Here is a 12,661-nt window from a genome sequence, read left to right on the forward strand (position 1 = left end):
GAGACAAATAAATGGGTAACAACTATTTAATGAAAATGTGCATCGCTCACTCACCATGGTAACCTATGCACGCGTTGCGCCTTTTCAATGATGATTACATTTTTCTATTGCACCTTGACTAATGTTGGTTGAGCATCCTCCACTTATTTTCATTATCCACATTTTATTTACAGACACTGTAGTAAAATATAGTCAGCCTACTCAATTTCATTGAGACTACACTACTACTAGGCGCACTTGATCTCGCATGCCCAACATGGAGGTAGGGTACTTAACTTTAAGCAGGAAATTCTGCAAGTGTGTGAATAACGTGACAAAGATGTGCTTTTAATACAATAGCTAGGCTAACGCACACAACGCAGAAAGACGACTGCTTCCAAATAACCCGTGGGACAACAAAAATATTTTCATCCCACAATTGTCAGTCTGACTACCCACTCCCAACCGCAGCATGAAAAATACCGACCGTGCTGAAATGTTCCACGGGGATCCAGCTGGAATGCAGCCCTCTACCTCAGACCTTATTTATGGCATTTATCTCAAAACCCTATTTTTTCCCATTCAATTAATATGCCCCATAGGAATCGTTGAACGAACCACAGGTAACTCGTTTCAGTTTTTTAGTAATGCAAACGGGCAAACTCCTAGTGTTGGGTCGTTCGGGAACGACTTGGCTCTAAGAGCCGGCTCTTGTAGGCGAACGTTGGGAGCCGGCTCGCATATCAGAAGAGACACATTTATTTATAAAAATACAAAATTCAAAGAACGAAAAAATTAAATATAGGCCTAAATGCTCAAGAGCACACATTCGTTCTGACTGTCTGCTCAGACTAACAGTCTCACCTGCTGTTCCTGTCAATCAGACACGCAGTGTCAACCAATGAACTAAAGATGCGTGAGGGAGGGCCGAGCCAACTCACTGACAGTCACACACTTAGCAGCAGAGGAGAGAGAGGAAGGACAGCTGTGAAAACAACAGCTGGAAAATGAGTCTGAAGCACAGTAGCATTTGGATGCATTTTAATAATGTAGACAATGTTAGAGCACAGTGTAGAATTTGCCAAAACAAAATCTCATAAAGCTGGTTCTACGCACAACCTACACCGGCATATGCGAACTGTGCACCCAACTGTGAAGCTAGCTGTAGCGGAGCTTTGAGAAACTAGCGGGCCTGCTACGGATAGTGGTGGAGCCAGCACCTCCACACGTGAAGATTTTTCGATGTCTAGCTGTCTTCTGGACTGCTTTGAATTCAGTGACAGACACACCTCAGAGAATTTGGCAGAGGAACTGTTGAGAGTGGCCAGAGAATGGCAAGTAGATGGAAAAGTGGTCTGTTGTGTTAGCGACAATGCAGCTAACATAAACAAAGCCATGAAAATGTTTAAATGGACCCATCATCCATGTCTTGCCCACACAATCAATCTGATTGTAAGAGATGCTCTGAAGGTGATGAAGTCCACCGTGGACAAAGTGAAAGCAGCTGTGGAATACTTCCACAGGAGCACAGTAGGTGCTGAAAAAGTCTACACAATGTCAAATGGGAATGCCTGAGCTGAGGCCTAAACAAGACTGCAGAGTCCTGGAACCCTCTGAGCAGGTCACTGTGGAGATGAGTGGAGAGAGGTACAGTAAGCAGTTATTACTACATCATTATTTAATCCAGTATTATACATGTATATGAGCAGTAGATGAGAATGTAGCACCAGTAGACAAAACATGAACCTGAACTAATACATTTCTGTTCTCTCTTTTCAGCTATGTGACAGCCTCAAAAAGTATACTCCTGTGTAAGGGAGTATAATTTGGAATTTGGAATGGAATATAATTATGTGCTATCAGAAACCGCTGCACTTGACCCCAGGTTTAAGAAGTTAGCCTTTAGTGATGCCAGAGTGATTGATTTGGCTCTTCAAAGAATAACCTCAGCAGCATGTAGGGACAGCACCAGCAGTCAGCTGGCTCAGGCACCAGGGCAACAGGAAGAAGAGGGATCAGATGGAGCAGAAGCACCAGCAGTAGCGCCACAAACGTCTGCTGTTTGGATGCTGTTTAACGAGAGAGCAACTGGGGATGCAGCACGAAGGAATCCCTCAGCAGATGCCGAAATGGAGGTCCGATCCTATTTGGAGGAGCCCCTCTACCAAATCCTCTGAGCTGGTGGAAGAACAAGGCCTCGGTCTACCCACGGCTTACTAAAGTCATGACAGGGAGACTCCGCATAGTGGCCACATCCGTTCCCTCTGAGAGGGTCTTCTCGCAAACGGGAAAAATAATTACTGAAAGAAGAAACCGCATCAGCCCCTCGAAAGTGAGGCAGCTTGCATTTCTGAATGCAAATATCTCATAAATGCAAAATATGGTCAGCATTGCTGTGGCTGCTGGTTATAACATGGCAATAAAGAAGAGAGAAAAGAGGGACCTGTTTAATGTTTTAAGTGGGATACTGCAGTTTTGCACATTGACATTTATTTTTCTTTGATATGGTGCAATATTCTATTATTATGCTGTTCAGATTGTATTAGTTTTGAATTTTTACATTTATATGCACTTTGTTTATATACATTAAAAAAGTTATATTTTAAATGCAAATGTTTAATAGCATTCTTTTTCATAACAAACCAATGCATTTTTAAATACATTGTGGTTAAGGTAGAGTATGATTTCATTCACTAATTGAATTAGAATTGTTTTAACACCAATCATAGTGAAACTATCGCAAACTGTTTGACTTGAAAAAATACAAAACATTTTTTTTTTTAAAGAGCCGTTCGGGAGCCAAAAGAGCTGTCTCTTTTTGGTGAGCTGAGCCGAACGAGCCGGCTTACTGAAAAGAGCCGGAATGCCCATCACTACAAACTCCATGCTCAGAGAGTGCATTGCATTGTGGGTTTTATAGATCGACTTGAGCTGCAATCGATTTCCACATGTTGCTACCAACCTTATTATTTAACGAAAAAAATGAAACATGTTGAACAGGGTGGTATGTTCAACAAGTACAGTAACTTTAGTCTTCAACTAACCAATGTTGGAGCGTCTTTCTAAAATAAAGTCAATTTGAACTATTCTGGGCTATAGTGTAGGCAGGCTGTGGGCGTATGATCCTGATAGAACTCTTTCCAGAGGTGCGTGTTGAGCTCTGTGTGAGCACCAACGAAATACTCCTGCTGAGAGTCCAACTTTAGCTACATACAAAATGTCTCAGTAATACTACGCACAGGACAGATCTCCTGTTTTGAGAAGTGTGAAGCATTAACACAGAGAAACCCTGAAGACAAGTCAAATGTCTGCTTGTTGAGGAGTGGAGCATCAGCTATTCAGCTTGCACAGGATAACGTTTTCCCAAGGTACAGATATAGGATCAAATTCAAGATACCCTCCTAGGACTGTGGCGGTCACGAAATTTCGACAGCCGGTGATTGTCAAGCAAATAACTGTCGGTCTCACGGTAATTGACCGTTAATTAACATAATCACATTTAGCATCTTTTGGCTTCCACACAGGTGACTACCTCATGAAGCTAGTTGAGAGACTGCCAAGAGTGTGCAAAGCTGTCATCAAGGCAAAGGGTGGCTATTTGAATATATATTTACATATTTTGTGGTTACTACATGATTCCATATGTGTTATTCATAGTGATGTCTTCACTATTATTCTACAATGTAGAAAGTAGTAAAAATAAAGAAAAACCCTTGAATGAGTAGATGTTCTAAAACTTTTGACCGTCAGTATACATTTTGAAAAGTCAAATAAATCCATGTAATATAGTCTACACCTTCACAATAAATCCATTATTTACTTTAGATAGGTCTAACGAAACATGATATGAAGAAAATGTAGTCTATTTCAGAAGAACAGAATAGCATACTCTGAGTTGACCTTATGTTAGGTCCTGACCTGGCTATGCCATATGACTGTGGGCTACACTAGATTATTTAGCAGACAAAATTTGCTTAGAGGCATTATTTTATATTATTTTATAGTATAAAGAATACAATTGAACAAAGCTGAATAAAATAGAAAGGATATTTTCTCCAAACAATTTGAGGGAGTCCACTCATGCAGCTATTCTGTGTTGAGCGGATAAGAAAGAATTAGGTACTCCTATATGCTTAATTAAGAGTTATTAATGTAATGTTCTACAAACGTTGGGCTATATGTTTTGATTTTTAATACATTGAAAGGCATGAGCTCCGCTTTGTTTTTTGCACCGGCTCTACACACTTCCTCAGTCTCTCATTCACAATTAGAGAAGCACTTGATAATGCCTAAAAATTCCCAGGGGCATCCTCTTTGTGTGGCCATAATACACCGGGAAAAAATCCATGCCTTTTGCAGCCCTTCTCCTGGAGTGCTACCTGCTCCAAAGCAATTCTCACTCACAGGCTACAAGTGAAGACAGACATCGGGGACGCAAATGCGCGCGTCCTTATCCAATTCCTAAGTGCATAATGAAGATATTAGAAGAACTGTCCACATTTACTTTTCGTCAGCCAACAAGATGAGTAGGCCTAACGAACAGCAAAAGCACTAGCCTACGTCAATCTACTATCCCCCATAGTATAAAAGTTGTTCCTATTATATTCTGTGCGAGAAATAAATATTCCATACTCTTGGACAGTTGTGGGATGTGATAGATCCCAAATTAATACAACCACTACCATCACTCAAACTTTTTTACGCAATGAGGCTGACGCAACAGATCAGAACATTTAGCTTAAAATGTTGATAAACTATTAGGCTATTTCTTCACATTATAAGCACAGCAATGCGCACACGACAGTAAGGGCAAATGTTCCATTAGTGGGAAAACACCATTATCAAAATTGACCACAAATGTGAATATGCATGTAACGCTTTTATTATAAAGGTGCATTTTTATGGTGAAAATGATCTTCCACAAACTTGAAACTCCTGCGCTGCTTATGTATGCCAGTTAGGCTCTACACCCCTTGTAAAGGGGATTAATGTGCTTAATTTTAAGAAGTTATTTGGCAACTTTAGTTGTGATACAAACCTTATCAAAAGATATAGGCCTATGGGCTAGTCTACATGAGGTGCGTGACCATGATTCTAAAAAGTAAAAAAAACAAAAAAATGGCATTGTTTCTTGCCTTAAAATGGGCTTCATTCAGAAGTGATAATATATAATTCACAACTGATAAGCTAACAGTCACCCATCAGACTATTCTTGATTTAATCTAGACTTTACATATACTAAATAATGTATGCATAGTCACTTCAGCCCTACCTAGATGTACTAATTACCTAGACTAACCGGTACCCCCACACATTAACTCGGTACTGGTACCCCCTGTATATAGCCTTGATATTGCTATTTTATTGTGTTACTTTTGTATTATTTTTACTCTTTCTTGAAGTGCACTGTTGGTTAAGGGCTTGTAAGTAAGCATTTCACATTAAGGTCTACACCTGTTGTATTCGGCGCATGTGACAAATAAAATTTTATTTAATGTGTGAAATTCGTTTTGATTTAGAATGGACCATTATCATGCACCTGTCTCGAAACAGGGGCAGGGAAAAAATGCATGTCATCTGGACTTACAATATCAAATGGAAGACGCTTTTCCTGTGGCTAATTTTCATGCTAGCCAGGTAGGTTATACACCTGTTGTAAAGATAAGCAATGTGCTTAATATTTGCTTAATATTAGGAAAGTTGAGAAATAAATAGTTGGCCTAGCCTATAGAAAGATGATGAAATCCTCCTCTTTTTAAGAGGCCATCACTCTGTTTTCTCAAGCAATTTCATAGTCTATAGAAATGTTGCTCATGGGCTCTCATGAAGTGTTTGATTAGATTTTCAATTACATTTGCAATGATGTCAGAGTGATTACAGGGACAATAGAGTGGCTAATATGGTCATCGCAACAGCCCTATACCATCACACACGCCTAACCTTAACCATTAGTGGGGAAAACGCAAAACTGACCCAAGATAAGCGTCTCCGGGCAACTTCACCTTACTCAATTCTGCCGTCTCCTGGGCTCCCTCACCTGCTGATGGACACCTCACTGAGACATGGGCTCGGTGACCTGGAAATGACCGCTACAACAGAAGGCTGCTGCTGCTTCTCAGAGGGCTCCTCCACTGGTGATGTCATCAATACGCAGCAGGCCTCTGAGTCACTGGGGCTGGGATCACTCTGTTCCTGTTGTGCTGCCTTATCTACGGGATGGAGGGAAAATAACATGGACTGTACACATGATCATAAAACTGGTATAAAATCATTTAGTGGTGAAAATGAGCTACGAGGAATCTGTGCTAGGAAACTTTGCTTGAAATCCATGTCATGGCTTATAATCTGGATCGGTCCTATTTTAACGTTGTAAACATGATTTGAGCAGACTGTGTGATAGATGCTAAAGTCATCCATGTTAAATTATATCTTATCTCATAGATATTTCCTCAAAGTAATGGGGAATACTTTTAACCACAAACACACCACTGTGTCTTCTAGGCAGAGGGCAAAAGGTTCATGACCATCAGTTAATGACATTCTATATGTGGCTGACATTCTGAAGTGTGACTAATGCATTATGAATATGATTACCTCTGCATGTACTGATGTTTCGGTCTATGATGGGGGATTTCCATGGAAAAATATTAAATGCTTTATTTGGCAACAGTTGATCGCCATGTGGGTGTTTTTTTAAAGGAGCAAGCCAACAGCATGCTAGGTAGTGGTAGGTATCAATAGCAAATCCAGCACGGCTGGAAGCTATAGCGAGCCGCGATTAGTCAATGTTGCTGCCATATCGCCAATAATTTGCAACTTGAAGCCTGGCCTGTTCATGCTCTGTTTGACTAGCTCCACTAGCTTCAAACACTTTGGCGCTAGCTTGGTGTTTGGTCTTGCCTTGGTGTTTGGTCTTGCCTTCCACTGAAAATTAATAGGCAGCATCACTTTTTCACCAAGTGTGACCTTTATCAAGACATACTGGGCATGAATCCCAATAGAGCTTGCGGGTGTGTTGCATGGCAGCAAAAAATAATATACATAATAAATCATGTGGAAATATGTTTCCAAATGTTATGCAATGCATTTGTTTATTTTTTTGCTTACGTGCAAAGACGAACAACACATGCAGAGTTAAGAGTGTGTATTGTCTTTCATAATGAATTGTAGTCTGGGGCTGTAACTCCCAACACCACATGAGAAAGATGGCATGAGTATGGTGGTGTCAAATCAAATCAAACGTTGTCACATGCGCCGAATAAAACAAGTGTAGACTTTACAGCGAAATACTTACTTACAAGCCCTTAACCAACAGTACAGTTCACGAAGAGTTAAGAAAATATTTACCAAATAAACTAAAGTAAAAAATAATTTAAAAAACGAACACAATAACATAACAATAATGAGGACATATACAGGGGGTACCGGTACCGAGTCAGGGTGCGGGGGTACAGGTTAGAGGTCATTTGTACATGTAGGTAAGGGTGAAGTCACTATGCATAGATGATAAACAGCTAGTAGCAACAGTGTATAAAACAAATGCTGGGGGGGGGGGGGGGGGTCAATGTAATAGTCCGGTGGCCATTTGATTAATTGTTCAGCAGTCTTATGGCTTGAGGGTAGAAGCCTTTTGGTCCTAGACTTGGCGCTCCGGTACCGCTTGCCGTGCAGGAGCAGAGACTTGGGTGACTGGAGTGTCTGACAATTTATGAGCTTTCCTCTGACACCGCCTATTATATACAGTTAAAGTCCGAAGTTTACATACACTTAGGTTGGAGTCATTAAAACTAGTTTTTCAACCACTCCACAAATATCTTGTTAACAAACTATAGTTTTGGCAAGTCGGTTAGAACATCTACTTTGAGCATGACACAAGTCATTTTTCCAACAATTGTTTACAGACAGATTATTTCACTTATAATTCACTGAATCACAATTCCAGTGGGTCAGAAGTTTACATACACTAAGTTGACTGTGCCTTTGACCAGCTTGGAAAATTCAAGAAAATGACGTCATGGCTTTAGAAGCTTCTGATAGGCTAATTGACATCATTTGAGGCAATTGGAGGTGTACCTGTGGATGTTTTTAAAAGCCTACCTTCAAACTCAGTGCCTCTTTGCTTAACATCATGGGAAAATCAAAAGAAATCAGCCAAGACCACAAAAAAAACTGTAGACCTCCACAAGTCTGGTTCATCCTTGTGAGCAATTTCCAAACGCCTGAAGGTGCCACATTCATCTGTACAAACAATAGTACGCAAGTATAAACACCATGGGACCACACAGTCGTCATACCGCTCAGGAAGGAGACGCGTTCTTTATCCTAGAGATGAACGTACTTTGGTGCGAAAAGTGCAAATCAATCCCAGAACAACAGCAAAGGACCTTGTGAAGATGCTAGAGGAAACAGGTACAAAGTATCTACAGTGAGGGAAAAAAGTATTTCATCCCCTGCTGATTTTGTACGTTTGCCCACTGACAAAGTAATTATCAGTATATAAGTTTAATGGTAGGTTTATTTGAACAGTGAGAGACAGAACAACAAAAAAATCCAGAAAAACGCATGTCAACATTTTTATAAATTGATTTGCATTTTAATAAGGGAAATATGTATTTGACCCCTCTGCAAAACGTGACTTAGTACTTGGTGGCAAAACCCTTGTTGGCAATCACAGAGGTCAGACGTTTCTTGTAGTTGGCCACCAGGTTTGCACACATCTCAGGAGGGATTTTGTCCCACTCCTCTTTGCAGATCTTCTCCAAGTCATTAAGGTTTCGAGGCTGACGTTTGGCAACTCGAACCTTCAGCTCCCTCCACAGATTTTATATGGGATTAAGGTCTGGAGACTGGCTAGGCCACTCCAGGACCTTAATGTGCTTCTTCTTGAGTCACTCCTTTGATGCCTTGTCTGTGTGTTTTGGGCCATTGTCATGCTGGAATACCCATCCACGACCCATTTTCAATACCCTGGCTGAGGGAAGGAGGTTCTCACCCAAGATTTGATGGTACATGGCCCCGTCCATCGTCCCTTTGATGCGGCGAAGTTGTCCTGTCCCCTTAGCAGAAAAACACCCCCAAAGCATAATGTTTCCACCTCCATGTTTGACGGTGGGGATGGTATTCTTGGGGTCATAGGCAGCATTTCTCTTCCTCCAAACATGGCGAGTTGAGTTGATGCCAAAGAGCTCCATTTTGGTCTCATCTGACCACAACACTTTCACCCAGTTGTCTTCTGAATCATTCAGATGTTCATTGGCAAACTTCAGACGGGCATGTATATGTGCTTTCTTGAGCAGGGGGACCTTGCGGGCGCTGCAGGATTTCAGTCCTTCACAGCGTAGTGTGTTACCAATTATTTTCTTGGTGACTATGGTCCCAGCTGCCTTGAGATCATTGACAAGATCCTCCCGTGTAGTTCTGGGCTGATTCCTCACCGTTCTCATGATCATTGCAACTCCACGAGGTGAGAACTTGCATGGAGCCCCAGGCCGAGGGAGATTGACAGTTCTTTTGTGTTTCTTCCATTTGTGAATAATCGCACCAACTGTTGTCACCTTCTCACCAAGCTGCTTGGCGATGGTCTTGTAGCCCATTCCAGCCTTGTGTAGGTCTACAATCTTGTCCCTGACATCCTTGGAGAGCTCTTTGGTCTTGGCCATGGTGGAGAGTTTGGAATCTGATTGATTGATTGCTTCTGTGGACAGGTGTCTTTTATACAGGTAACAAGCTGAGATTAGGAGCACTCCCTTTAAGAGTGTGCTCCTAATCTCAGCTCGTTACCTGTATAAAAGACACCTGGGAGCCAGAAATCTTTCTGATTGAGAGGGTATTAAAGACTTAAAGGGAGAGGTTTAAAATGTCAGTGAAGACACTTGCCAGTTGGTCCACGCATGCCAGGATTACGTCCTGGTAATCCATCTGGCCCCACGACCTTGTGAATGTTGACCTGTTTAAAGGTCTTTCTCACATCGGCTACCGAGAGTTATCAGAAAGTCATCCAGAACAGCTGGTGCTCTCGTGCATGCTTCATTTTTGCTTGCCTCGAAGCGAGCATAAAAGGCATTTAGCTGTTTTGTAGGCTCGCGTCACTGGGCGGCTCGCGTCTGGGTTTTTCTTTGTAGTCCGTAATAGTTTTCAAGCCCTGCAAAATCGGACGAGCGTCAGAGCCAGTGTAGTAGGATTCAATCTTAATCCTGTATTGACGCTTTGCTTGTTTGATGGTTTGTCTGAGGGCATAGCGGGATTTCTTATAGACGTCCGGATTAGTGTCCCGCTCCTTGAAAGCGGCAGCTCTAGCTTTTAGCTCGATGCAGAGCTCTAGCCTTTAGCTTGATGTAATCCATGGCTCATGGTTGGGATGTACGGCCACTGTGGGGATGACGTCGTCGATGCACTTATTTATGAAGCCGATGACTGAGGTGGTATACTTCTCAATGCCATTGGATGAATCCCGGAACATATTACAGTCTGTGCTAGCAAAACAGTTCTGTAGTGTAGCATCCGCGTCATCTGACCACTACCGTTTTGAGCGAGTCACTGGTACTTCTGCTTTAGTTTTTGCTTGTAAGCAGGAATCGGGAGGACAGAATTATGGTCAGATTTGCCAAATGGAGGGCGGTGGAGAACTTTGTATGCATCTCTGTGTGTGGAGTAAAGGTGGTCAAGTGTTTTTTTCCCTCTGGTTGCAAATGTGACATGCTGGTAAAAATCTGGTAAAACTGATTTACGTTTGCCTGCATTAAAGTCCCTGGCCACTAGGAGCTTCGCTTCTGGGTGAGCATTTTCTTGTTTGCTTATGGCCTTATAGAGTTGGTTGAGTATGCTCTTAGTGCCAGCATCGGTCTATGGTGGTAAATAGACGGCTACAAATAATATAGATGAGAACTCTCTTGGTAGATAGTGTGGTCCACAGCTTATCATAAGGTACTCTACCTCAGGCGAGCAATACCTCAAAACTTCTTTAATATTAGACATCACGCACCAGCTGTTATAGCTCTATATTGTCCGTGTCGTCGTTCAGCCACAGCTCGGTGAAACATAGGATATTACAGTTCTAATTGTCCCATTGGTAGGATAATCGTCGGTCATCCATTTTATTTTCCAATGATTGCATGTTAGCAAGTAGAATTGGTTGCAATGGGAGTTTACTCGCTTGCCTACGGATTCTAAAAAGGCAGCCTGATCTGCGTCCTCTTTTCCTCCGTCTTTTCTTCACACAAATTACATGGATCTGGGCCTGTTCCCGGGAGAGCAGTATATCTTTCTCGTCGGAGTCATTAAAGGAAAAAGCTTCTTCCAGTCCATGGTGAGTAATCCCAGTTCTGATATCCAGAAGTTATTTTCGGTCATAAGAGACGGTAGCAGCAACAGTATGTACAAAATAAGTTAAAACAGAAGTTACAAACAACGTTAAAAAACAAACAAAATAGCACAATTGATTATGGCCATGTAAAACATCTGCCGTCAGTGCCATTTTATCATTTTATCATGAATCTTTAAAGGGGTATGACTAATGCCCACATTGAGACATCACTATGACAGAACACGGATCAGAGCCAATATAAGAGGGCTGGCTGGGGTCATAGAGGTTCGAATAAGCTACCTCCTAATAAAGAAGATAGATTAAAGCTTATTGACTGAGCTCTGCTGAGAAGGCTGGGGGCTGTAAGATCTCCTGTGGTGACAGTGTTAACCCTCCTGTTTCATTCCCTCGGCATGCTAATAAGGGTTACGGTGGTACCTGCAGAGCTGGAGCCCACTCCCTGGTCCTCCTCTCCTCCCTCATCCATTACTTCCTGCTTTATCTCCCTCTTCCTTGCAGTCTCCAGGCGACAGCGGACCTGGGCGATAAGGCGGGAGAACTCACTGTTATGCTGCTTCCCTGCAAGACAGAGGAGAAGGAGGGGTGAGAAACCAGGACAGGCACAGAGAGTACAGACATGCATATACACAGTCTCACACCCAGGCAGACATATCCTGTTTCTGAACTTTGCAAAGCGGGAGACCTGCATTTCGATTCCATTTAACACTCAAAGAAAAACCCACATCCAAACACATCGAGAAACAAGTGTGGTTTAAGTCAGATAAATCAACGCACCTATCATACAAACTCTCTCCTAAGTATTTTCTTGTTACAGTGAATTCAGAAAGTAGCCTTATTCTAAAATAAATTACATTTAAAAAATGTCTTTGTCAATATACACACAATAACCCATAATGACAAAGCGAAAACAGGTTTTTAGACATTTTTGCAAATGTATTAAAAATAAAAAACAGAAATAGCATATTTACATAAGTATTCAGACCCTTTGCTATGAGACTCAAAATTGAGCTCAGGTGCATCCTGTTTCCATTGATCATCCTTGAGATGTTTCTAAAACTTGATTGGAGTCCACCTATCGTAAATTCAATCGATTGGAAATTATTTGGAAAAGCACACACCTGTCTATATAAGGTCCCACAGTTCACAGTGCATGTCAGAACAAAACCAAGCCTTGAGGTCAAAGGAATTGTCTGTAGAGCTCCGAGACAGGATTGTGTCGAGGCACAGATCTGGGGAAGGGTACCAAAAAATGTCTGCAGCATTGAAAGTCCCCAAGAACACAGTGGCCTCCATCATTCTTAGATGAAAGAAGAGCTGGCCTAGAGCTGGCCACCCGGCCAAACTGAGCAATCAGGGCAG

At 41.8% G+C, this 12,661-nt stretch overlaps 1 protein-coding gene across 5 annotated transcripts in view; it reads right to left on the minus strand.

Annotated features, from left to right (window-relative positions):
* The window catches only part of LOC106583181 (E3 ubiquitin-protein ligase RAD18), a 99,752-nt gene that overhangs the window by 36,443 nt on the left and 50,648 nt on the right, over nt 1–12,661 (minus strand). For 2 of the 5 annotated variants that reach the window (XR_001323457.3, XM_014167080.3), the window contains one exon: nt 11,720–11,860. Coding sequence is in view for 2 of the 5 variants with exons in the window: in XM_014167080.3 (XP_014022555.1) it covers nt 11,720–11,860 (141 nt within the window). In the remaining 3 variants the exon portion in view is untranslated. Of the gene's footprint in view, nt 1–5,981; nt 6,189–11,719; nt 11,861–12,661 lie in introns of those variants that run through there. The other 3 variants (XR_006761306.2, XM_014167078.3, XR_014382173.1) reach the window with 3 other exon arrangements.

Source organism: Salmo salar, chromosome 22, assembly GCF_965601325.2.
Source record: "Salmo salar chromosome 22, fSalSal1, whole genome shotgun sequence".
In the NCBI taxonomy this organism is placed as follows: domain Eukaryota; kingdom Metazoa; phylum Chordata; class Actinopteri; order Salmoniformes; family Salmonidae; genus Salmo; species Salmo salar.